This window comes from Platalea leucorodia, assembly GCF_965183815.1.
Source record: "Platalea leucorodia genome assembly, chromosome: 3".
Lineage (NCBI taxonomy): Eukaryota > Metazoa > Chordata > Aves > Pelecaniformes > Threskiornithidae > Platalea > Platalea leucorodia.
The window spans coordinates 47,944,386-47,970,818 of record NC_138825.1 but is presented as its reverse complement, the minus strand read 5'-3'; the positions used below and the strand labels follow the sequence as shown (position 1 = coordinate 47,970,818).

The 26,433-nt window shown below is 51.1% G+C and overlaps 2 protein-coding genes across 6 annotated transcripts in view; one reads left to right on the top strand and one right to left on the bottom strand.

The window, feature by feature from the left end:
• Positions 1–3,871: 3,871 nt before the first annotated feature.
• DLL1 (delta like canonical Notch ligand 1) lies at positions 3,872–11,722 on the bottom strand (the record flags this gene model as incomplete). 2 transcript variants are annotated; one of them, XM_082308024.1, is made up of 11 exons in its annotated part: positions 3,872–4,360; positions 4,753–4,867; positions 4,985–5,777; positions 6,496–6,712; positions 6,851–7,020; positions 7,172–7,302; positions 7,780–7,840; positions 10,284–10,541; positions 10,814–10,874; positions 11,150–11,461; positions 11,663–11,722. In XM_082308024.1, 11 exons carry the CDS (start codon positions 11,720–11,722, stop codon positions 4,355–4,357), a joined length of 2,184 nt encoding a protein of 727 aa, XP_082164150.1. In that variant the 3' UTR covers positions 3,872–4,354. The 2 variants fall into 2 exon arrangements, with proteins under 2 accessions (XP_082164150.1, XP_082164149.1); XM_082308023.1 differs by lacking the exon at positions 3,872–4,360 and having other exon boundaries at positions 4,656–4,867.
• A 7,370-nt stretch (positions 11,723–19,092) lies between these two features.
• The window catches only part of FAM120B (family with sequence similarity 120 member B), a gene marked incomplete at its 5' end in the record, with an annotated part of 54,536 nt that continues 47,195 nt past the window's right edge, over positions 19,093–26,433 (top strand). For 2 of the 4 annotated variants that reach the window (XM_082305777.1, XM_082305778.1), the window contains 2 exons: positions 19,093–19,135; positions 22,560–23,605. In XM_082305777.1, the coding sequence (XP_082161903.1) occupies positions 19,093–19,135; positions 22,560–23,605 (1,089 nt within the window). Of the gene's footprint in view, positions 19,136–19,213; positions 20,349–21,900; positions 22,076–22,559; positions 23,606–26,433 lie in introns of those variants that run through there. The other 2 variants (XM_082305779.1, XM_082305780.1) reach the window with 2 other exon arrangements.

Genomic DNA, 26,433 nt, shown 5'->3' with positions numbered 1-26,433 from the left:
TGTGGCATCCTTTCTGCGCCGTGGGCACACAGCTGCATCACATCCCCCTTGCACACACTTACACCACTGCTGCTGCCTCCCTGCCCGCCGCCAGTTTGTCTCCTTGCTGCCAGTGCAGGGTTTGCATATCCTCTCTGAGATGATGGATGTTTCAATTGTGATAGGGGTCTTTATTCCATGCAAGCATCTGAAAGCGCTTTGCAAAAATAGCTCACCACCTCGCAGACAAGCAATCTGACATGCAGAGATAGGAAATAGCCTTACTCGCCTTGCAGGGTATTTTAACATTCCCCACCACTGCAGTATCCTCTCACAAGCACAAATGACCTTCTCTCTGTTAGCACAACCAGGAGGCCCCCATTTTCCTAAGGTCCTGGAAAGATTAAGTGACACAGGTCCAAGGTTGCACAGGAAGTCTGGAGGGAGTGCTGGAAATAGAAGGGGGCCCTCCTGAGTCCCTCCGCAGCGCCTTGACCACAAGACCATCCTTCCTCTCCCAAGGTTAGACATCAGGTCTGTGGTGGAGCCAGGAATAGTACCCAAGTTTCCTGACACCCAAGCTGTCCTCCTGCACTGTGTACAAAGTAAGCACAAATATCAGTTTAAAGCAATTTATGAACCCGTGTCTTGCAATTAGACCTAAGACGCTGTCTGAACTCAAAGCTTCCTACATTTCAAAAGCTGTGACACACCTCGCTTAAAAAGTCCCTTTCCACAAACAGGGCAGCTAATACCCCCCTGCAGCTAACCTCTCCTGCTGTTTCAGTGCCTCTAAGTTCCTGACATGTCCTGTCCGTGCCAAACCTGCAAATGCCGCTTGCCACGGAGAAACAGCTTTGCAGGCAGAGATGTGGGCTGAGGGGTGCCCTCTGCAGCCACCCTGTTGAGACCTGGCACTGAACGAGGCCAAGGTGCAGGGCAAAGGGGGGGAGATGTTGCAGGTCGAGGTGGCGGCGTGAAGGGATGGTGCTGCAGCGACGGCCTGAAGAGGGACCCCAGGCCCCCAAGCCCCTGGCACAGTGCGCGGGCTGGCACCGGGGGGATGAGCCACCCGGGGGGCAGACCTGGCTCATGGGCTTTCGCATCCCCCACCCACCGCGACACGCGCTGCATTGGTACATGCAGCTTCCCCAGGGAGAGACGGAGATGTGCTGTGTCAGGAGGGGCACGGTGCCATGTGTCCCTGCAGCTCATTGGAGCCTTTCCATTAATTTTAATGGGCTTTGGATCAGGCCCTGAATTCTCAGCTGTCCCAGCTAAGCGGCCTCCCCAGGCAGGCTCTCCTCTCCTTTTAGAACCAGGAGGCCTTTCGGAGACCCTGCTGACAGGGAGGTTCCTGCCGCTTTTTGGCAACGGAGCTCCCGTCCTCAGGCGAGCACTGCCCTGGCAGGGCCAAGGCAGGCAGGCACCTTCGCTGCCCCTTGCCCGTGGTGTGCACCACCTGCACACACCTGCATCTGCCGCCCTCTCTCTCTCAAGCAAACACACCCACGCCCTCCACCCCCTGCCCCAATCATCCATTTTTTTTCCCTAGAAAGGCCCAGGTACTAAAGGTGAGGAGCGTGGATCCAGTGCTCCACACTGCACACCTCAACCTGCTCTGGTCACCGAGAGCCCCTTGTATACGCACACACTCAGATTTGGCGGACTTAGTAATCCTGTACAAGAAATAAACCCTGCATGTGGCAGTAGCCCCAACCCTGCTCAAGACAGAAATGGAAGAAGCCATTGGGCTCATCGGCATAGCATTATTTCCGAAGGACAAGACTGCACCCTTCTCTTTGCCCACAGCAGGTTTTCCTTCGCTCACCAAGCTCAGCGCTTCTGTTAATTAGCACACTTGGACAAACTGAGCTTTCTGAAGCTGTTTGATTTTTAAGCAAAGTTAGGTAGATGCCAATGCCGTGCCTCTTTACAAGAGCAAGGAGCTGTGTGCTTTTCCAGGCCTTTACCTGACACCATATTAAAGTAGTACTCACCGTAGCATTAAAGACCTGACGTTATAGAGGCACTTAGCCATCAATGACCTTCCATTCATTACTGCTGTTTCTACAGAAGCAGCATTAAGAGGGACCAGCTGAGACCATGGCACTGACTGTGCAAAGTGCAGTGCATCATAGATAAGCCTGCTCCAAAAAGCTTGGGAAGAAGAGGAAACAGACGGAAATAAAGTGATTTGCCCAAGGTTGAAGAGCAAATCAGCAACAGAGATGTCAATAAAACCTACCAAGGCTCACTTGTTTGTCCAATCTGTGAGATTATTTTGCTCTGAACACCTGCTGCCATACACACCGTTGTGCCTCGTTTAATACATGATGCATCGACTGCTTATTGGCAGGTTGTTATGTTACTGCTCAGATTGAAAATACTGTTCAGACCATCACTGACAAGCTGGTTTTTAATACCTCACATCACTCTCCTCATGAAAACTTTCCCTAAAAAACCACTTGGGATAAATGAAGTGAATGACCCTGTCGGGTCACTTCATGAGAAGTGAGTCGGTAGATCTTGTCTAAGGTTTGGCTTAGTGAGAAGGCCTTACAGATGGACAAGCCCCTGCAGTCAGTGTGAGTTTTCCATTGACCTCACACCAAAGTACAGTTCCAGTGGTTCATGTACTTATGTACACTGAAACAAGGGGAGCACATATATACTTTACAGTTATAGATCACCAGCTGCGATAATTGCTTGATTGTATCTACTATCCCACTCTTTGTGTTTAGGATAGCATTCCCCTCCCCTGAAGTGAATGGGAACAAAGGATTTTCATCGGCTTCCCGAAGCTGCGGGAGGTGGCCCACAATGATTTGGTTTCAGCTTTAATGGAGCAAAAAGGAAATTATGTCCTAGATTTTCCTTTTTTTCCTGAAGTAGAAGAACACTTTACCTATTTCTGAGGGGCCTCTGCTAATTAACACACAGCACAACCTGAAGGAGAGCTAGTTAGGGCAAACTAAATTGGGGAAATTGCCTGAGCGTTCAGGGCCAAGCCAGGGGATGGGATCACACCCTGCCCCAATATGAAGGCAGTAGGCACCAGGGGCAGAGTGGAAACCAAAGATGCAACTAATACCTCAGACAGGTATCATAGCCAGGACAGTTGTGGCCACCAGTCAATTCAGTGTCCCCCTTTCCTGGAGAGGGAAGTGCAGCCCCCCAGCAGGTGTGACTGGGGGAGATCACATCCCATGGGTGCACATCAAGGACCTGAGCTGGGGGCCCTCGCTGGCCTGCCCTGGGTGTCCCAAATCCCCTGGACTCCAGGCAAGTGTTTGAGGTTATGAGAAATGAAGAGCTGAGTCATGACGAGCCCCACATCTGGATTGCAACGGAGCGCACTCGTGCTGCTCTTCCTCGGGAAGTGATGCCGTATGTGTTTATATATACACAGCCCAACATGACTGAGCAAACGTTGCTCAAGGTTTTGACAGACTTTCGCCTTTGGGGTAAGAGTGAGCACAACCGTGGGGTCAACAGTTCAGAAGGTTAGGAGGGGAAAGAGGGGGTTCTACACAGAACAAGTTGTTCCCCAGTCTTTGTGATAGGTCTCGGTGCTATCCCACCCACCCATGAGTCCACAGAAGCCTGTCAGATGCCTGGTTGCAAGGTTCAGTCAGTTCATCATCAGTTATGGAATAAACATAGCACTCTGGTTATCATTAATAATATTTATTTTGGAAAAATATTTTAAAAATGAATTTCTTCATTAACAAAACGGTAAAAAAAAACTCAAATAACATTTGCACAATATTCCATAAATACATTTATATACAAAAAAATATAGTCACATAGACCCGAAGTGCCTTTGTACATATTTACCAAAAAATTTAAATTATAAAAAAAATGAACATCACAAAATACTCAAGCTTTACAATTATCATGAAAATATTTTTACAGATTCAAAAAAATAACACACTTTTTCTCACCTAGTAAAAACACATTTTAGTATCAAAAAAGACAATAAAGGCAGTGTTTGTATCTCTAATTCAAGAAAAGACTGGCTCATAAGAATCCAAAATATACACTTCAGGCAGTGCATGCTTCTTATGTAGTAATTAAGTCCATTCATTTAAATATATATAGAAAAGCAACTGACCATAGTGCAATGATAAAATTCATAAAAGGCAGTGCAACAGTAATCCTTGAACACAGACCCTTGCCTGGTGTCCATCTTGTTTCTTTATTTTGCAGTCACTTTGCTAACTTCAGTAGAGAACCAGCTCAAGCCTGAATTTAGTTTCTCAGCAGCAGTCAGTGAAGGAATCTATCTCCCATTCCTCTTTCAGCAGCATTCATCGGGGCACGTCTCCTCTGAAATTGTTCTGAACAACCACCTTGCCATATCACCTCTGGTTTACACCTGGTGAGAGAAAAACACGGGCAGAGATCGGGAGAGGTTAATGGAAAGTAAGAAGAGGGCTGTAAGGCTGCAGAGGTCGGGACTCTGTCTTTTCGTCGGGCAAGAATGGACTCTGCGTGAAGCACACTAAGAGGCAGGTCAGCAGACCACAACCACGCTGTTATTGTACCCTTGCCTGCAAAAGTCGTCGTACCCGTAACATCCAGAGCAGCGAGTCACTATGCTTGTCTTTACAACATCCACAGCATGACAAACTCGAGCTGGCTGGATTTCAACAGGTACAAATCGCTGCGGTACCATGGGAAAGAGTTTAGCTGCCCTGACATGTGTTAGATGAGGGTGGCGCATCGCGACTTTTCTCTGCTGTTCCAACTGCCAGGCAGCATACTAACCTCAGTTGCTATGATGCACTCGTCTTTCTCTTCTGATATGACATACACCGACTGGTACTTTGTGTCCTTTGAAGTGGAATATACTGAATCTGGTCGTTTTCTTTCAGAAGTATCACTATTGAAGACAAAAAGAGACAACACAGGTCAGATGGCTGTTGCTTAACGCTACCTATGAGACACACACACCCCCTTCAGAGTCAAGCTGCCCCCCGCACTCAGATGTGAGAGGTACCTCTTTAGTTGTACTGCACTTTTCTCCTCTGCCTCTGAATCATATGTTTCACACTTGGCTTCACATTTGCTGTGCTCCTCTTTAACAGAGTCCTCGTTCTTGAGTTCATGCACCAAGTTATAATCCACTGATGGGTATCTGACTTTGTAGCCATTTTTATCAGAGTTATCGCTGTGAAAGTCTACTTTCTTATTCGTGTTTTTAATCTGAGTGGCACCAATGACACTTATGGAAATGTCCTTCTCGCGCTGGCAGTTTGCCAGGTTGTTCATGGTCTCGGTCTCGCTCCTGCAGGCATCAGGCTGGTGGTGCCTCTTCTGCACTCTGAGCCTGACGCAGACGACCACAGCAGCGCACCCCAGCAGCAGCATCAGGACCAGAATAATCCCGGCGCAGACGGCGATCCAGGGGAACTGGGCGTTCTGGCCTTCCGTGTACTTCTCGGTGAAGTCGACGATGACCGGTCCCTGAGGCGGCTCGGGGAGCAAAAATTGGCAGTTGAGCCCGCCGTACCCCCGGGCGCACTCACAGACGTAGCGGTTGTTTCTTTCGTGGCAGGTGGCCCCGTTGTGGCAGGGGTTGTGTTCGCATCTGCTCACCGGGGTGCTGCAGTTCTTCCCGTTGTATCCCGGGGGACAGGTGCACGAATAGTCATTGACGCCATCCTGGCAGGTCCCTCCGTTGACGCAGGGAAAGGAGGCGCAGTCGTCCACGTTATCATCACAGTGTCTCCCAGTGAAGCCAGCCTGGCACTGGCATATGTAGGAGTTCCCCAGATCGACGCACTGGGCTCCTGCAAGACATCAAGGGGGACGAGCGCTGAGTGGTGGGCAGCCAGACCCAACAGCCTCCCACCTGCTGCTCTCGGGGCGACTGTCGTAACCGGCAGCTGAGAAAAGCTTTCTTTTTGAGAGGTTAGTTCAACCTTTGCCGAGTCTGACCCACCATAAAAAGTATGGGTTTTCTTTAGGGAAGATATTTGTTAATCAGATCTATTTTTCATTCTCTATCCTATTGCCTTTTTAACATTTCACTCAGCTTGGACAACAAAGCTAGTCCAGATCAGGTTAACACCATGATCTCACATTACAGAGTTTGAGAGGCAATGAATGAGGAGGACTGCAGTAAAGAAAGTCTTCTCTAGTTTAATCAAAACAGGAATATTACTGTTACCAGATTACCAGTAATAATATTTAGCGCTTGTACAGCATTTTGCATCCGCAGACCTCAAAGAGTCTTTGCAAAACGTTTGTAAGTATAAACCTCCACATTTTTATGCATGAAGCTTCAGGCCAAGTTACCTGGCCACAGTCACCCCTTGAGAAAATGCAATCTGCAGCAGTGGCCCAAACCACACCATTACTTTTTAAGTACAGTTCCTCCACCAAGTCAACTATTGACATGACATGGGCCATGGTTGATCAGTGGGCCTTGTTATGAACTCCAGACCAGAAGCCAAAATAACTGGATGGTCTCCTTTTAGAAGGTTACTGTAGCGTGTTTGGCCTTACCATTAGCACAAGGGCTGGAACTGCAGTAATCGATTTTCTTTTCACAGTTGAACCCAGAATAACCCAGTGGGCAGCGGCAGCTGTATCCCCCATCAGGGTTGTCGGTGCATCGCCCACCGTTGAAGCATGGTCCGTCGGCACAAGTCATTGCGCTCAGCTCACAGTTTTTACCATAGAAGCCTGGGGGGCAGGTACAGGAATAGCTGTTCTCAAGATCCTGGGGGGAAGAAATGAGAAATGGCCAAAATATTTACCTGAAGTTGCTTTGAAATCCAAAAAGGGATTTTGAAAATCAGTAAAACTGACATTAACTCCTCCCTTGGGGTTTCAGATGGCACAAGCAACTCAAACTTACCGTGCAGCTTCCACCATTCTTGCAAGGGTTGGCGTCACATTCATTGATTTCAATCTCACAGTCGGAGCCTGTGTACCCAGGTCGGCAAGAACAAGTGTAGCTCCCCTGACCAGTGTTGCTGCATGTGGCACCGTTCTTGCAGGGCTTGTGGTGGGTGCAGTAGTTCAGGTCTGTAAAAGATTTTTTTTTTTTTTTTTTTTAAAAAGAGGGCAGTCAAGATACTTGCTACTTTGCAAGGTTAGCATAGGGTGGGTGAGCTGGAAATAGCCGCTTGCTTTCTGCGTCTTAAAACAGACGCTCGGGCAGGGACTGAGAACTCACCCTGGTTGCAGAAAAGGCCACCCCAGCCTTCCTGGCAGTTGCACTGCCACGGCTGCTGACAGGTACCATGAAGGCAGCCTGGGTATCGGATGCACTCATCACAATATCGCCCCTGCCAACCCACTCTGCATCTGAAAAAAAACCCAACAACAAAGTCTCATCAGATTTAGATTTCTCACAGTTGGAAACCCTATCGCAAACTCTGTAAACACACTGATGCCAGGGATCAAGTTTCCTAAAAGCCCTCAGTGATCCTTCATGTGAGAAAGTCACCGAGTCTAACCGTAGCATCAGCTTTCATCGGTCCCAGCTATTTCTTCCACTTCCTTAGATAGAGCCACGGTTCCAGGTAGTTAATTTGTTTACTCTAGTAACAAACAGCTAAACCTTACACACAGCGCTGTAAACTCATTAGGTTAATATTAATGGCACTGATGTTTGACTTGTAGATTAATACTTTGATCTGGCATCACCTGGATTTCTCAAATTACCATCTAATATGAAGAAGGGCATTTAAACTGACCCTGCAAATGACCGATGGCTTACTTAATCCCAGAGCATCAACGTTAAAAACGAAGAAGGGAGCAGGAGGGGAGTGGAAAACTTACTTGCATTCCCCAGGTTTGTCGCAAAAGCCGTGTTGCTCATCGCATCCAGGCAAACAAATCGCTGTAAACAAACCAAGCAGGGAGAGACATCAGCACCGGCGCCCAACACCTCCCTTTTACAAGTCCGATCCCGAAAGCATCTTGTGGGTGGGGAGCGAGCCCCTTTTACTAGGTTGGGGCAGTTAAGCGCGGCTGAGTTAATCTCTGGAGCCTGCAGGAGTATTGATCTCGCCCCGTAACTGGGCACTTTACTTATCGCCGGGGATGAGCATTCTTCTTAATACAGTTGCACACAGACAAAAGAGGGCTCACAATTGCTCCCTTCCCCACAGCCCCTCACCCCCCTTCCCTTCCCAGTGAGGGTCAGAAGTCCTTTTTTCCAATTCTATGCACACAGCTCCACCTCTTAATATCCCCCGAAAGTGTGTGTGCAGATAAGAGTGGACAGCTGGTGTGCAGGGTGCCAGTGCAAGACAGCTGCTCTATTGTCTATTCTCTCCCAGCAGCTGCCCCACTGCAACAATACCCCGGCCCCGGAGCCAATGGGGCCGGCGGCCGGCGGCCGGGCAGCCTATCCCTGCCCACAGCTAATCTATGGCACGCGCGTGATTTCGCTGCAAAAAAACTTTTCTTCTTCTTCTTATTCAAATAAATAAGTCTAAAGTTCTTCCTCCCTCCTTCCCCCCCTCCGCCCCGCTCCGAAAAGGGGCGGGCGGGTGGATGCAGCCCTGGTAAAAGAGGTAAGCGGGCCAGCGGGAGGGAGGATGAGGGAAGGGAAAAAAAAGGGACTTCTGCTCATTACTTCGCCTGGTTATGGAACTCATTAAGCAGGCACTGCAAAGTTTTAATTCAACAAAGCCAGCCGGAGACAATGGCATGCGAGGGGAAGGGGGCGGGGGGGAGAAAAAGAAAGAAAGAATCGGCGCTGATAATCAGATCGCCTCCAAGTTGGAAAGAATGGAGCTGGGGGCAAGGCGACGGGAAGCAATCTGCGACTGGCAGCTCCGCTCTCTAACGGCAAAACATTCTTTTTGCATGCACACATAAACACATCCCCTGCCTAGTAGGTTTGCGTCGCTCTTATAAGCTGTTGTTTCCTGAGAGGGAAAGCAGAGCGAAGAGCGGACAGAACAAGTCAAGAAAGACGGAGCGCTTCTACTTTGCTGTGGGAAGAGCAGCGATGTACAGGCATCCAAAAGTGCTGACAGCCCCGAAAGAGCTCGTTATCAAAATGCTTCCTTTTTCCCCACCCCTCGACACAACTGGGCTAGGCACTTTTGATCATGGGAAAGGTTGTAGTTCCTATTTAAAACACTATCAAAGGAAATGCGAGCCCCTCTGCCTGCTGTTTGTTGTGCAACATTGTACCACGAACTGCTGAAAGCATCCTAGCAGTCACTGACACTGTGAATAACCAATCTGGGCTCCTTTGATAGCAGCCCAGCCGAGACCACAGTGTAGGTGGGCTTTAAGAAAAACGAAAACACAATGAGAAGAAAACCGAGAGGCTGCTTTACAGCCCGTAACTGTTTTCTCCCTGCCTGCCTGGCCCTTTGATGACTGGCAGTCATCGCCCAGCACGTCATCTGCCAGCATACTTCAGATCTGTGTATACACACAAACAGAGAATGCCATCACATGCTGCAGCAGGAGCTCCGTGGGCATGTTTGGGTGTACACCCCTGTGTATCTACAATGGGCGGTAACCTTGCACAAAGCTGCAGGTGTCTGACATCCCTGACTATCCTCTCTGTGATCTGCTTACTGTCCCAGCTTTTCCTGCTCTATCAACACACCGCATTCCTCAACAACTTCCAGCTTCAGGTGTACTTTAAAACTCATGTGCCTCACTACTTTATTAGTAGTAATGATCGTGGCAATGGCACAGAAGAGAGATGGGGAAGAAGCTGAACGTTCTTGTGGCTCCAGGTGCAACAGTCTCTGCTAGTGGCAGTTTCTGAGTACCCCGAATGAGAAATGTACGGTCTAGAGGCCACAGAGAATATCTTGGACCTCCCAACACTTTTCTCAATACAAGGTGGCAAGACATCGGACGATAACAAGCCTACCAATAGGCCTGCCACATGGATGTTGCCAAAGCCTAGCTCCCTCTCCTGAAGCCATGTACCCTGTATGATGGTATCAATATACCATGGTTGAAGGGGCGGCTAGGTATAAAAAGTAGTCCTGATATATTTTAATAAATCCCCCAAGCAACTGCTGAACATTTTGCTATCATGTTTGATGTCTACAGCAAATGAGCAAGAGTGTAATGTTGGCACTGACATTTACTGAGAAGGGGCTGTCTGCATTACCTTTCTGTGGCAATGCTGAGGACCTCCCGTCCCCCGCACCAGTAAAGCCTGTACACAGCACCAGACCTCCACCCGCTGTAGCCTGGTCCCCCCTCTCCCGTGGGGCCTGATGTCAGAGAAACGCCCCCGCAAGAGCTCAGGGGACACTGCTGCAACCGGCGCCCGGGGAGGCAAGAAGGTGGACACTCACGCTCAGTGCAGTACTGGCCTTTCCAGCCCGGGTTGCAGACTTTCTCGCCACGCTCTCCGCAAGTGAAGTGACCAAAGGCATCGTCCCGGGGGCGGCAGAAGACAGAGCAGCCTTCTCCGTAGTAGTGCTCATCACACACGAAGCGATAGGAGTACTTGAGGTCAGTGCGGCCGCTGCTGTGCAGGTCCTGGGACCACTCTTCACCCACTGCTAAGTGCCTCTGGGTGGCCAGGCGGCTGATGAGGCGCTCAGGGTTTTCTGTGTGAAAGTGGAGAGGAGAGGCGTGATTAGGGAGCCCGAAGCAGGCAGGGGCGTAGGAAGATGCTCAACTGGGGGTCTCTGGTGGGAGGGGAAGTGCAGAGGCAGGATTATAGGACTGCGTGTCAACAGGTTGGCCTCTCTTCCCATGGTCTCCCGAAGAGAAGCAGGGATGGGATGGGGGGAACGTGCTGCATACCGCAGAGAGAGGGGCCGAGTGGGGCCGCAGGGCTGGGTTTATTCCGGGGAAGGGTCTGTTTTGGGAGAGTTACCTGTGGTGAGGTCGTCAGGAGAGTCCGTATGGAGAGCCTCAATGATGAGCGAGAAGGTGCCCTGGGGAAAGAAGGAGCAGAGACAACCCACCGGGAGAGCGTGAGAGCAGGCAGGGCTGGGGGGCAGCGGCCCCAGCCCCCCAGGAGTTATCAGTCCCCCCTGGAGGATCGGTGGCCCCTCGGAAAGGTGCTCACCCAGCTGGGGTGGCCGGGGTGAGTGGGACGGGATGGGATGGGATGGGATGGGATGGGATGGGATGGGATGGGACGGGATGGTAGGGGACGGGATGGGAGGGGATGCGGGCCGCCCCCTCCCGCGCCGCCCCCCCCACTTACGGGCCAGGTGAAGCCGAAGGGGAAGCGGATGGGGTTGCTGAAGGCGGGGTCGGCGCCGCCCGCGCCGTCGGGGACGCTGAAGGAGTTGGCGCCGAGGACGGGGGTGATGGCGCTGCCGTAGGTGCAGGGCGGCTCGGGGGAGACGCTGGCCTGGTAGTGCTTGAGGCAGACGCGGAAGAAGGTCTTGCAGTCGCACTGCTGCAGCCCGCCGCCGCCCGGGCCGCCCCCGCGGCAGCAGTTGCGGTTGCTGAGCAGCCCCTTCTTATTGACAAACTCCTGCAGCTTCAGCTCGAAGACCCCGGAGGCGCCGACCTGCGGGGCGGGGACAGCGGCCGTCAGCCCGCCGAGCGGCCCGCTCCCCCGGCCCGACCCCAGCCCCGCCGGCCGTCGGCGGGACTGACGCCCCCCGCCCCGCCGCTCCCGGCCGCGGCAGGCAGCGACAGCCGGCGGGCCCCCCCGGTGCAGGCAGGGACCGCCGCAGGTATTTCTGCCCCCCACCCCGCGGGCACTTACCTGGCAGCGGCTCTGCAGCACCGAGAGGAGGGCGAGCGTCAGCAGGAACCGACCTCCCATTTTGGAGGGGCAGCTCTGGTGCCCTCGCTTTCCTCCCCCTTGTCTTCTCGTCAGAGGGGAAAGTGTCTCTCGGGGGCGGGGGGGAAACACAGCGGCCAAAGCCGCACGCCCCAGCAGAGCTGGAAGAGTTAGTGTCACGGTCTCCTTCTTTCAGGAGTGTCTCTGACTTTTTTTTTTCCCCTCTGTCGACACCTCTAGGTGTAGCCTGTCGGCGACTGACAGCTCTTTCGGATGGCAAAAGAAAAAGAAAGGAAAAAAAAAAAGAAAAAAAAAGAAAAAAGGTTAAGATTAATCTGCTAAACTCTTTTTCTTTCCCAATCCACGGTGCTCCTCCTTTTCTCCAGGAAGAAAAAATAAAAATTAAAAAAAATAAAAGCAACTTAATTCCCAACAGAGGCAGAGAAAAGGCTTCCCAAGGAAGATTTTAAAATCGGCGATCTGGAAATCCCTGCAGAGGCAGCGACGGACGCGGCGATAATTCCCGGTGGGGTGAGGTGCGGGAGCGGCTCTGCGCGGCGCTGCGCGGCTGCGCTCGCCCTGCGCACGTCGGGGCTGGCGGGTGTCAGGCGGCGGCGGGCAGGTCACGTCGGAGCCCTGGTCCCCTTTTCCCTTTTTTTTTTTTTTTTGCAAAAGAAGCGAAGCTCTCTTTCCTCGTTGTGGGCTTACTTTTGTTTTTAGAGGAATCCCGGCCAACAAAAATAAGCTCGTGTCTCAATAGCGGCGCGCTGAGCGTGTCCGGGTGTGCTCCCACGGGGGAGGGGGCTGCTCTGCGCCGCGCCGCGGCTCGGCTCGGCTCGGCCGCTCTCTCCGAGGGTGAAGCGCTAAGGATCTGCCTCTCCTTGGGCGCCTGCCTCCCTTATATCCCGCCGGCCGCCTGCATGCCTAATGAGATGCAAATGAGCAGCCCCCCAATCTGGCTAGAGCTGTCACAAAGGAGCCACTTTTCCAAACCCTCCTCTCAATGGATCGCCAAATGGTCAGTGAGCTGTAAAATGTGCAACCCTCCTCCCCCTCCCCTCCGCGCTCACAAAACGTGCTCATTTACATTCCTGCAAATTTGGTAACCGCAAGAATCCCCCTTCTGCTCCGGGGAGAGGGTAACACCCCCGCCGCACCGGCGAGAGGCCGCGCAACACGCTCCGCCGAGAAAACAGCCCCGGGGACGGCGGGCTGTAATTACCTCCCGAAACGGGCAAAGCCACCGCCGTGCCCCCAAAAAGTAACTCGGTGACCACGGCCGCTTCCAAGGGGCATCTTCGGCGTTAAAGGGACGAGGGAGGTGGGAGCCAGCGAGCCACAACAAGGGGAAGCCGATCCCTTGAAATTCACACCGCGTTTCCCCTGGCACAACCGGGATAATTGGGGAGGGGGGGGGGATTGGGAGCCGGGGCCGGCTCTTCCCTTGGCTCCGCTCTCAGCGCTCACCCCGGCGGCGGAGGGAAGGGGGGTCCCCGGGGCTGCCGGCGGCGGGGGAGAGCGCGGGCGGCTGGGACCAGCGGAGGGAGAGGAGCGGCTGCGGGGCTCCGGCTGCGGGGCTCCGGCTGCGGGGCTCCGCCGGTCCCGTCCCCGCCACCAGCGCCGCCGGAGAGAGCCAGCCGCTCCGCCCGGGTCCCGCACCCCTCTATGATTATCATCATCATCACCAGCAACCTCTCCCTCTCTCTCTCTTTTTTCCTCCTTCAGCTTAGTAAAAAGTGAGTTTGGTGTGTGTCGTTCGCGTGGCTGTCATTAAGGCCGTTTGTTATTGTGTGAGGGCTGAATCAGTTAGCTCTTTGTGCTCTCAGCTGTATGGTAATGTAGACAGCACCTGCTCCCTGCACAATGCGAGGGAGAGAAAGAGCTCCCCTCGGCGCACGCTACTGCCTCTACAACAATGTCCGCACATTTTTTAAAGAAATCCCTTCCAGCACTTCCCCCCTCCGTAAAAAAAAAAAAAAAAAAAAAAAAAAAAAAAAAGAAGCCAAACCAACCCAACTTTACACCAACCGTCACCTTATTATTTTTTTACATATCCATCAGACACTAGAACTTTTGTTTTGATCTTAAAAACACGGAAAGGAGTTTACTGGTGCGGTGAAAGAGGGATAGGGATGATTGCCATTTGAGCAGTTTCTTAATGATGGATGGAAGCGGGAGATAAAAGTTGGAGGGCGACTCTGGCATGTCACCCGAAGCAGGGTTTTCCACTTTGTTCGGGCCCTCTGTTTAAACACCTTCGGTAGGCGCAGCCGGATTCATTAGGATGCAAGGTGTAACTGTCTCTGTAAATGTCATTTTAATTGTAACAGATCATTTCAGCACAGATTAAGCGTGTGTGCGAAAGGAGAGGATTTGGCTACAATAACCTCACTGTAGGTATGCCGTGCTAAAAGCCTTATTATTGCGACTTTATTGGGTTGAAACGTGCATTTGCATGGCAAAATGTGACTTTCATTGAAGCAGATGTCTTGATCACAAATTATCTTACAATGCGCTAGGAAAAAAAAAATTCTTAAAGACTTCTTAAAGTAAAAGCATTGGGTAATACCAATTAAAAGAAAATCACTAATGAGTTCATTCAGCCCAGCTCTTCTTGACTGTTCCAGGACTGTAGCTGCCCACGTTCATTTACTGGGGGTTTGCGGCACCTACCCCAAACCCAGGCAGGTACCCTCGGCATTTAAACGACCATCCAGACTTTTGCAACGTTTTGCCGCTCACCGTGTGCATCCTTTACATCTAATTTCGGTCGAACGAGGCATCTGCATCCAGGTACTCCTCTTCTCCCCTCTCCCCGCCCCTCGACGCTTAAGCGAAAGCCTAAATGTACAGGAATGTTTGGGGTTTGGGTTGTTTTTTTTTTCTCCCCACCCCGGAGTCCTATCTGGGCAGAGAGGGGAGCAGCGATGCCGCGGGCAGGGTGCGAGGGCGCCGGGAGGGCGGCCCGGGAGGGAGCGGAGCGGGCGGCGGGTCCCCGGAGGGGAGGCCGGGCCGCCCGCCCCCGCCGTGCCCAGCCCCTGCGGCGGGGAGCGGGGGGGCCGCCCCCCCCCGGCGACGCCGGGCTTCACTGCACGTTACTTTTGCCACCTAGCGTCAACATCTTTTCAAGTGGCTTGCCGCTGCCTCGCAAACTTTGCTGCGGCGTTATCGCAGGAGAGAAAGAGAGAGGGGAAAAAAAATCATTTCGTATCGGGTTTACTAAGCGAGTGGGGCGGGGGGGGGGCAATATCTGTCTTGAAATTTGGGGGTAGCTCGTCTGTGGAGGCGAGAAGTGATATATCACCGCGGATCTTTTCATCTACGAGAGAGAGAAAGTTGGTCCATTAGCATCCCCTTGCTTAAAAAACTGGAAATAAAAAGTTACACGCGCGAGGGCTTTAACCTAGCGATAGGGAAGAAGAAAAAAAAAAAAAAAAAGACCCGAAAAAACTTGCCCCCAAATCCTTAACAACCCCCCTTCGGTACCGGGTATTTGTTAAATTGACGTGGCACAGATTTCTCGATTACCGCTGCTGAGCGTGACTGAAAGGCGCCGTGAGAGCCGGCAGGATCCTGCCCACGGCGCTCATTCTTCTCCGGCTTAATTTATGCCACGCGATTCTGTATTGGGGAAATCAAGCAGAAAGCTCCTTTTTCTGCTTTTTTCCCCCCTCTCCCTCTCTCTTTCAGATGCTGGGCTAACGGGGAGACTGTTTAACTTAAGTGTTTCTATAGGAGGCTGTTGTAGTTTAACTCCTGCCCACCAGTAGCTGAGGCGAACAAAGGAGGGACTCGAGGTCTAACTATTCATCCATTCTCTGCACTTTAATTTTCATTGATTTCGAAGACAAGGGGAGCCCTTAGGGATTCTCGCTGAAGGGGGATGACACGCCTTTAGACGCGATCAGCCCCCCAGCCAGCCATCTGCTCCCAACCAAATGGCGCTTTTTCGCTCCCAACCGCGTGTCTCCGCACCGCGCTCGCCCGCCGCCCCCCGCCGCCCCCCGCGCTGTTGCCCGCGCACCCCGCTGCCGGGGACGGACGGACGGACGGTCCGGTCCCGCCCGACGCCCAGCCCTGCCCGGCCGCGGCCGCCCCGCCGGCGGCGGGACCCCCCGGGGGCGGGCGCGGGGCCCGGGGCCCCGTCGGGGCGCGGTGACCCCGCACGGCCGGGACGCGGCGGGCCCGGCCCCGCCTGCCAGCGGCTCGCCGGGGCCGGCGGGGTATTGTGCTCTCCCTCCCTGCCCCTGGCTGACGCCCGTCGGGCAAGGCCGGCCGGCCGGCCCCCCGCTCCGGCCCCGGCCAGGATTTACGGTCCCGCCGCGCAGCAGCGCGGCCGAGAGCTCGCCGTCAGCCGCAGCTTTGATTTCTAAGCGAGCCAGATTATGGGAAAAGTCACTTCAAAAGCGGGAGTGCGGGGGGCGGGGGGGGGGGGGGGGCGTTAATTAGCGCGACGCGCTGCCATCGCTGGCGCGCAACCCTGATTTTTCCCGGGACGGAGGGCTCCGGGCATATGGCGAACGGTGCGTCGGCGGAGGGACGCGTACGTGTGGAGCTATGTGTAGCCGAGTGTGCATAATATTTTAATTAGGTCTCTAGCCCCTACGGAGGTATGTGTGCGCGGCCGCCCCTCCGCCGCAGCGCTCCCGCACGCCCCCTTCACCTGTCCCCCCGGGCCGGGCCGGGCCGGGCCGGGCCGGGCCGGCCGGGGTGGGAGGGGAGGGCAGGCGGGGCGCCGCCGGGCCGGGGCTCGGCCTCCTCCGCCGGGCCCGGGGTGCCGGCGCTGCCCGGGGCCCCGCCCCGCCGCGACCCGGGGCGGGCGGTGGCGGAGGTGCGGCGGCGGCGGAGGGGCGCGCCGCCGCCCTTGCCGTGTGCGGGGCGGGGGATTAGGAAGTTTGGCGCGTAGGTTAGCCCGGCGTTGCAAAGGCATGTGCTGATTAGAATAAGAAAGGGCGGTCGCGTGGCTCAGCTGGCACACAGCGAGGCCAGATGATAGATAAGCAGCTCTGGGCCTCCCCTCCCCCCCCAGCCCCCTTTTTCAAATCGCAAATCATCTGCTCCGGCCCTATCCTAGCCCCTCATTTTCATGACAATGGTTGTGTGTTTACCTGTGATCCTGGGACCGACGGGGCATTCCTTTGTCTCCCGAGGAGATTACCGCAGCCAGCTGCTCTCCAGCCCTCCCTGGGCAAATCCCGAAGTGGCCCCTATATGTGTTTTACTGATTGCACACGAGGAGAAAGCGAGCCCCCCCCCGCCCCGCTCCCCGGCGCTACGTGTTTGTTTGGGTTTGCGCCCTGGCTTGCTTCCGACGGGATTTTGCTTGTGGGAAACTACGAGGGATAAAATCGGTCGCTCGTGTGCGTGAGCTGCCGCCGCTCCCGAAGCGGGAAGGGCGGAGGGCTGCGTACCCCTGCGGGGCCTCCCGGGGGCGAGGGGACATCAGGGGCCCGGGGGAAGGAGCCTTCCCCCCGCCTTGCTCTCCCCCGGGGCCTCGGGCTCCCCCCGGCCCGGGACAGCACCTTCCCCCGAAACCTCCCGTGGGCGCCCCGGGCCGGGCGGCCCCGCTGCCCCCCGCTCTCAGCTCTGGGACAGGGCGATTCGGGTGCTCCCACCGCCCGCGCCCCGCCTGGCGCTGGGAGAACTGGCCTCTTTGCCCCGCTTAGACTCCAAGGACACTCGCGATCTCTGCCATGCTAGAAACCACGGATCACGTTTGTACTAGATGACCTTCTGAGGTCCCTTCCAACCCGAAATATCCCGTGATCCCGAGACTTTCCCGGCGCCCCAGCACCCATCAGGCAAGCCCGGCGTAACCCCGTCCTGCGCCGAGGCCCGGCTTGTCTTGGCACGGTGTCACAGAGCATGGAGGGGGAGCGATCGGGCTCAGATCACGTAGATGCGATAAAAAACATGACAGCGCTTCCCAGAAAAATGTTTTGCATTCTGGCTATGAGATTTTGCTGGATGGCTGGAAATACTCCCTTCTGCTACCAACTTCTGCAGCTATATTTGCTGCGCTCACCAGTTCTCATAGGGAAACCCTCTCTTCTCTTTTCCCATTTTATTACCGTCATTTTAAGCCAGAACTCTAAATAGTAGCTGCAAGCTACCGCTCCAGACAGTAGCTGCACAGACCACTCTTCCCCTACGACGGCCAGCACAGCGTGCCGCTGTCCCGCGCTGCATTTCACGCATGAAGGGTTTTTCTGTTCCCCTGCGGCCTGCAGCCCCCTTTGCCCGGTGCGCACATCTTGTGCGTTGCGTGCTGGCTGCAGCGCAAAACCTGCTGCTAATAAACTTTGGAGGGAGGGGAGCAGTTCGATCTTATGTTTCCAGGGCTTTCCGAGCCGCTTCCAATTTGCGTCCGTTTTATTTCTTTCCACATCTCTCGATGTGCAGGGAAGGTGGGGGGGAGGAGGGAAGAGAAGGAGGGGGCAGAAACTCCTCTGCAGAAGGTGATTATGAGAAAGAGGATGGGTATGGATGGGGCGGGCCCGAGCTTTTGGAAATGCTCTCCCCTTTTCTGAGAGCATCTGCCCGGAGACGAACAGATGTGGGCACCTGCGGTGACAGGCCACATATGCTCCATCCTATTCACAGGCATTCAGGCACGGCTACAATGGTGGGGCTTTGTGCACGCGGAGTCACCAAATATATTAATCTGTGCTCCCCAGAGCACCGCTCTGTTTAATTTTTCACCGGCAGTAACATCTGATCTAATCCTCCCATCGGCTCCCCCAGGTCCCTCTTTCCCCCCTGAAAAGATGTGAAGTTATTCGGGTCCCCACCTGTTGCCGGCAGGGCGGAGGCCGGTCGCGCTCCCGGCACGCCCGCAGCCAGGCCAGGCCAGGCCGTTACCCCGTCAACCCGGGGAAACGGGGGCTCCCCGCCAGCGGCAAGCGCCGAGCGAAGCGGAGCGAACCGGGCGCCCTCCCGGCTGCGGGCCGGGGCCCGGCCGAGCCGGCGGCCAGGCTGCCGTGGGCCGCTTTGTTCACCCGGGGCCGGGGCGGCTCGGCAGGCCGCCCAGCCAAGGGGCCGCATAAATCTCCCGTGCGCCACTCGGGGGTTTTCAAGCAATTTCGGTGCGCGACGCTTTCATCTCCCCACGTCCCGCCCCCGCCCCGTCCCGGCGGGGTTTGTTCGGGGGCACAATGGCCCCTCCGGCCCCATTGTGGCCGTACAAAGCCGAGGGACACCAGGCCGCGGGCGGGGACAGCCGCGGTTCAAACCAGCCCGGCCCCCCCTCGCCCCCCCGCCGCTGTCATGCGAAGGGGCCCGCTGCAGCCGGCTGTCACCGGCAGGGACGGCGCTGCCCGCCGGCAGGGCGGGAGGCGGGCAGGGACAGCGACGGCGACGGCGACGGCCGCGGCCCCTCGCGCCTGGCCCGCCCCGGCCCGGCCGCCGGGCGCATGCGCAGCCCCGCCCCCGCGGGAAGCGGAAGCGCAGGCTCGGGTCAGTGCCGGGGTACCGTTAGGAGGGGGCGGGCGGCCGTTTAACGGCCACGCTGCGCGGGGCGGGGGGGGCTCGTCTCGGGGTGAGAGCGGCTGGAGCTCCGCTTCTCGCTCGCAGCATGGCCCGGGTGCCGCACGGCCTCCCGAGCGGGGGGGGGGCTCGGCTCTTCCGGGGCTGGAGGCAGCGGCCCTCACACCTCGCCCGGTGCAGGCCTCGGCCCTCCCCTCCGCGGCGGGCGGGTACCGCCGGCCCTTCGCTTGCCTGCTTGCGGCCTCCCGCTGCCGTGCCTTGGGAACAGGCTCCGGCCCTTCAAGGCCGTGGGGGGCTGCGGGCCTGGCTGTGCGCCGCTGCCCGTCAGAAGTGGAGGGCTTTGCTCCACGTCCTTTGCTCCTTGTGCTGTGGGCCTCGGCTAGAGGGCTCTTGTGAGGGCTGGAGCGGTTATTGTGGACGTTTCTGCTAACAGCCGTTTGTAATGCTGCGTGTTACTATGGGCATAATAAAATTTTTATTGTGGTAGTTGCTTGCTGCCAAGATGAAGTTTAGTGGTGTCATCAGCTGTTGTAGGTCATCTCTCTGAATTTTTGTGTCTGTATAAAACTGGGGGGAGGGGGATGGTTTTGATTATTTCAGTTTGTGGAGAAAACTTTTTTTCCCCCTGCAGATTCATGTACTTGATAGTAGTGCAGTTGAGATCCTATGGTAACCTGAGATACCTCTATTTCACACAAGTAACATTGGAAATATGCGTCCAGCCTTAAACTCTTCATCTGTTGCACAGAATGTGCATGTTTTCCACTTTTTGGAAACTTAGCATTACTACATAAAACATTTTAGTCCTGATTCAGCCAGCTTTTTTTTCTGCCTCTGATGAAAGTACTTCTCAAGTCAGTAGATTTTACTTGTTCTCTTTCCTGCTACTGTGATGGATTAGAGAGTGATTTCCTTCACATGGCTGTTACTGTTTAGCAGTGAAACAGGATGGTTGACAGAATATAAACTCTTTATTTTTTATTATGCTTTCAGTGAATGTGTTTGATAGTAATATTAAAATGCTAGTAGTGGCCAAGGTGCTTGCTTATGTGTTTGGGTGTGAACTTGCTATTGATTAAGCTCTCCTAGTACTGGTAATGGAAATTTTTTCTGATAATCTCTGTATCATAGACTTGCTTAAATTGTTAGGCAAGAGGAGTGCTTCAGATACAGGTGTGAGAAGGTGGGAAAATGTTTCTTTCCATTTATTACGGTACAGCATAGCTAATAAGTTGTTTACCACACTCCTTGCTCTAGGTGTGTAGTGACTATGGACAGAATCTGTACTGAATCATAAGTAAAGCTTGCTTGGACGCAGTGCATTTCTGCAGAAGTAAGACGTGCCGTGGATACTGCGTCTGTGTAGTGACCTCAGATCATTTAGTCTGACCACATGTGTTAGTGATTGAAAGATTAAGACCTTCATGCCCATTGCTAGATCTCCATGGAAAGTAATAAAAACCCACTAACCTACCAGTGCTCAAACCATTTGGAATCGGAGGTGCAGCTTTCCCGGAAAAGCAAATGGCTGGAGTCTTAAGGGCACCCAGGTGATACTGGAAGTAGCATCGTAGAGAGAGCAGTGCCCTACCTTGTATCCGTGTGCAGCAGTGAAGCAGATTTGTACACGTTTATTTCTGATTTTATAACAATGAGGTCTACTGTATGCTCTCAGCTTTATTTTGCATGTATTTCGTATTGCATTATATAAGGAAAAAAATTTTTATGATGAGGGTGGTGAAACACTGGAACAGGTTGCCCAGAGAGAAGCCCCATCCCTGGAAAGATTCAAGGTCAGGTTGGACGGGGCTCTGAGCCACCTGCTCTAGTTGAAGGTGTCCCTGCTCATTGCAGGGGGGGTTGGACTAGATGGCCTTGAAAGGTCCCTTCCAACCCAAACCATTCTCTGATTCTATGATTAAAGAGGATGGTATTCAAAAACTGTATCTGGAGGGTATTAGATATTTAAACTCTGAGGACTCAGGAACACCTTTAAAAGCTGTCAATTCACAATACTTTTTTGAATTCAACTTCCTTTTTTTTCTTTTTGTATACCATGAGCATGTATATTGTAACACTCCTGAGACAGTCTGTAATTGGAACGTCAGAAATCAGCAGTGTGAAAAACGGGAAAAATTGTACCTGTTTAATTAAAACATAGTGAAATTCTTCACTGTTTAACTGAGAAGGGATTTGAATTTTGAGTAAAACCAAAGGAAAAACAAAACATTTTCTGAGAATAAAGAAGAAAACAAAGCTCGATGGAGCTTGTTACCTTCGTTGTTCATTGGAAGGTCCTTTAAAATAAAATGGCACTGTGGTAGAGGAAATTGATGCTGTAGTAGAGGAAAGGGCACATCTACTGTAGAGGCTGTGCCAAACTTCTTTGCACTGAGATTTCTAGAAATAAAAATGGAGGTCATCAATGGTTTTAATTTTATCTCACACCTCTCTCTATGGAATGTGTAAATTGGTTCATTTGGCATGCTGTAAAGTTCTGCCACAGAATTTGCAGACTCTCTTCTTCAGTCTCTTGGTATTTCCTAGACTGAAAATAGGCTTATTCCATTTTTAATTATTTAATGTCTAGCTAGTGTTTGCATGTGTGTCTTTTAAAGTAGATGGGTTCAAAATTGCTGTGCATGTTAGAAATCCCATTTAATATATTAACTTCATTATTAATTATAGATTTGTAGATTCACAAAACATAGGTAAATCTCTAATTCTTTAAACAGGTCTTGAAAATTATGTCTTCACATAACAGGATGGTAAAATGAAGTGAATTTCTGATTCAAAGCAGAACTGATACTACCAAAACTGTTGCAGAAATAGAGGTATTGCAGCTGATGCCATATCAATGGACTGCTGTCTATAAATTCAGATGGTAACTGAGCCATTTGCATAATCAAGGTACAAGACTTGATTTCCAAAGTTATTCAGTATTTTTTTCTGCCGACTTCAATTAAAGACGCTTGTATACTTTTGATGTCAAAATCAAGCCATTAATTCCTGTGTTGTACACTGTCAGCTAGGTTGTTACAAAGGTTCTAATTACGTCTATACTTGTTTTTCTAGCAATGTGTACTTTTCTATATTTTACACTATTAATCTGAAATTTTTAAACTTATATTTATGAAAACCTTTTGATATTTACAGTTTTCGCTGATATAAAAAGCAGAAGTGTAAGGCAAAGTGAATGGGCACTTATGTCCAGTTTGTTGATGGGAAGAAAACTGGTTCAAACTCTTTAAAGGCCAGGACAACACAACAAGCTATCAGCAAAAGCAGAAAAATAACAGTTCAGTTTCCAAGCTGCTTTTTTCTTGATTGTAGAATTTCATTATGTTTCTCAGTATTGCATTTTAGAATGTTGTTTTTGTTTTTCTTCTTTCAGACTGCTGTGAGCGTCAGAGATCAGCCATGGGCATTAAAGGTTTGCAGGGATTTGTGGCAAGAGTTTGCCCTGATGCATGCAGAACGGTAGATCTGAGAGAAATGGCAGAAAAACATCGCATCGATCATCCTGATTTCCCACCTGTTATCGTAGTAGATGCCATGTGTTGTGTTAGATACTGGTACACACCAGAATCCTGGGTGTGCGGTGGCCAGTGGCGTGAGTACCTTGCTGTTATAGAGGATTTTATTAAAGCTTTTATGGCAGCTGGTATCGAGTTGGTGTTTTACTTTGATGGAGTGGTAGAAGAGAAAAAGAGAGATGAGTGGGTCAAACGGAGGTTGCAGAATAACAAGGAAATAGCCAGAATATTTCACTTTATCAAGACTCACAGGAAACAACCAGGGAGAGGAATGTTCGTTGTTCCCTCAGCTTTGCCTACTTTTACACGTTTTGCCCTGAAGTCGCTTGGTCAAAAAACAGTATGCACATTGCAAGAGGCAGACTTTGAGGTGGCTGCGTATGGTTTGCAGCATAACTGCATAGGAATTCTCGGGCAAGATAGCGACTACCTCATCTATAATACATGCCCCTACTTTTCCATTGAGAAGCTCTGTTTGGACAGACTGGTCACTGTTATGTACTCTCGAGAAGATCTTTGCCGTGCATTGGGTCTTAGTTTGACACACCTCCCTCTCTTTGCTTGCTTGCTTGGCAATGATGTTGTTCCAGAAAGCTTGTTGGAAGGCTTTTGGCATAAATGTTTAGTCACCAGTCCACACAAGAATAACAGCTACAACAGAAGAACAAACATACTTCTAGCTGTAGCGAATTACATCTCCAAAGTTCCATGCTCGTACAGCAGCCTGAAACACTTGGAAGAGATGCTACCTTTGGGATCAGACAAGACATTACTTCGCAGAGGAGTGGAGTCCTATCTTCTGCCAGGGCAGCAATCTCCATGGATTCCTCCCGATGTAAAAAATTGTCAGATGTTCTCCCTTCAACAACAATCAGCCGTTTGCCAAGATAAGGAAATCTTTCAGGTACCTTGTTTTTTAAAGCTTAATGGTCACTTAATTGCTGTGACTACTTAGTAGAAGTTGGTAATGAGTACACCGAACCTATTGATTTACATTTGCTTGAGCAAAATCTTTTGTCTGTTAAGTACAGCCATGGTTAGGACTATTACATGCATCACGATGAGGGCAGATGCAGCACATTTAATTAAAAGTGTTTCCTCTCTTTTTGAAGCATTGGGCAGGTCGGATAATGGGGAGTAGCTCCTGTATATAGCTGGGTGTAGAGATGTACTTCCCATGTATTGCACGATGTAATGCCGTGCTTTTTGCTTTGAGAACCCACGGGTCAGCTACAGCTGATTAGTGGTCTGCTTGGCTGTGCCTGGCACATGCAGTCAAGGAACCAAAGGGAGCTGTGCTAAGAATGCAGAAGATGAAATCGCTCTTGTGGAGGAGATGAGGAAACTTCCTATAAAGCTGTATTTCGTGATTTTTGGATTAGGTTAATTATCCTTCAGATTCATTGTCCCTGAAGGAACCAAAAGCACTTTGAGTGGCTTGTTAATCCTTAAAAGGCAGGGCTGCACTAGCAAGCTTCACTTACAGCTTCCCACATAGGCAGAGGTGTGCTGGTGCTGGGGTGAGAAATGGTACAGTCAAGTTGGGTCACTGTGAGAGACTGGATATATTAGCTAGGGTAGCATACCTGGCTAATAGAAAATTGAGCTGTCTTGCGTCAGAATTTATGCAATAGTAGTAAGTCTAGAGTAAAATTCTGTAAATTCATGGCAATTAAGATAACATACTGAGATTTAATTAAAAAAATGTACGAGGTAGTGTATTTTAGACCCTGTGTTAGCCATCTGTTACTCCCTATTTTGTTAGGTACCTATAGACTTCAAATAGAGTCTCTTTTTTTTTTTTCTGTCTCTTACTTATCTTGAGCATTTTCTTTAAAACTATTCTTCTGTTTCCTCATATTACTCTAAAGTAAGCCTATAATTTACATTTTCCTTTTCTAAAAAGACTCTAAAACATTTTAAAACTACATTGTAACCTATGCAATGCTTATTTCAGCTAAACTGCAGATATATTTAGGTTTTTTAATTAACCACACATAGATACAATACATGTAACTTTTCACTGTAGTAGTTAAACAGAAGACATTATATAAAAAAACCAACAACCCTACATCCTAATAAAGTGTTGAAAAATATTGTTTATGCTTCAAGTGCAAGGGAAAATTAGCCAGAATGTAATTATCTAGGTTGGATTATGGCCAGGACAATAGTGGTAATATCCTTGCTCCTTAAGAGAATGTACCATGCGGTCTTTGTGACAAGTGGTCATTATTTCTTGGCTAGATCTTTCATTTGAAGGGTTGCAGTTCTCTAGCATCATGCTGAGCTACTGCTGTAATAAAATAATAATGTTTAGAAACTCCATTGAAGAATGTCTCACTGTTGCTGCATAAATCCTATGTTAAACCAGTCCCTGAGCCAAGGAAATTACAGTCAAAGTTGTAGACATGTTAACGTGTCTTTTGTTTTTGTTACAGGTGTTTAAATATTTGTATATGTAATGTGTGTGCTTTGCTCCATATTTTGAAACCCATATGTAGTTCCGCTTACCTTGCACATAATCTGAACTGCACGTAAATGACATACATAGCTCAGTTCCAACCTGGAGGACATAGCCTCATGTTGCTGCTTCTCTCAGAAAGAGCATAACTTTCTAGCTGACTGTAGGTGTAAATCAGAAATATTCTTCAAGATACAGCATTGAATACAACAATACTTTTTAAATCAGCTTGTGTTTTTTTAGTACATCCTTGTGTGTAGATTATTGGCAAATTGCAAGAAACTGGTATTTTCAAATTTTCTCATATCTGTGACAGTGGTTTGTATGAAACAGTTCAATGCTTCATTTAAATCATGCTTAGAAATACTTAACTCTGGGGGTTTTTTTAATACAAAAGTAGATTTGGGGGATCATATTGTTTACATACATTAGGAATACTGAAGTATTTCTTCTAGGGCAACCACTAATTTATTGTTATAAGAAAATGCTCTGTTGTTTGGCATTGTACACAGAAGCCTATCATTGATTTTATGCTCATGTGAGAATTTGTTCTGAAAGTATGGCATATCAGTAGAATTAGTTTTGATCAGTAATGACGCAGTGATTGACTGCAGCTTTGACTGCTGAGTTCCCAGGTTTGCAGATACTGGAATTCTGCAGAAATGGTGAATTTGGCTCTGGCCAGTGGTGGTGTAATTCCCAGGAGAGGCTGAGATAACTACGTGGATGGCACAACGCAAATAATGCAGATAGTGTGACACACGCAGGGAATGCAGAGCAGAGAAACTTCAGTGCCTGCTCACCGTTTGGCAGGGGTCCAGGTGAATTTATTAGTGGCACCCCATGGAAATAGTTGGCTCTGCTCAGCTGTTTGAACACCCCCATAGTTTTGGTCTGAGGCTGTGAAGTAGAAAGTCTGTCTGGCTCTGCACATGGCCAGTCCAGGTTACAAGTGTTACTGGTTGAAATTCTGCGCTGCCTGAGAGCAGCTTTCTTGCTTCTGCATCTAAGCTGCTCCAGACCAGTGGTTCCTGTTGGTACTGAGGCTGCTTGTAGCCAGATGTATCTGCATCCAGTGCATGGTTAATATGCAGCATGGGTGATGCTGTGACTCTGCTTTTCAGCAACAGCCTGCAGACCTGGTTTTCCTCACTCGAGCAGAATGTATTTCTGTTCTTGGGGAAGAGCTATTGCAAAGTTAGAGTGTGGTGAAGTTAAGTATTCTAATTTCACCACAATGTAAACTACGCAAAGTCAGCTCGGGAGAGAAA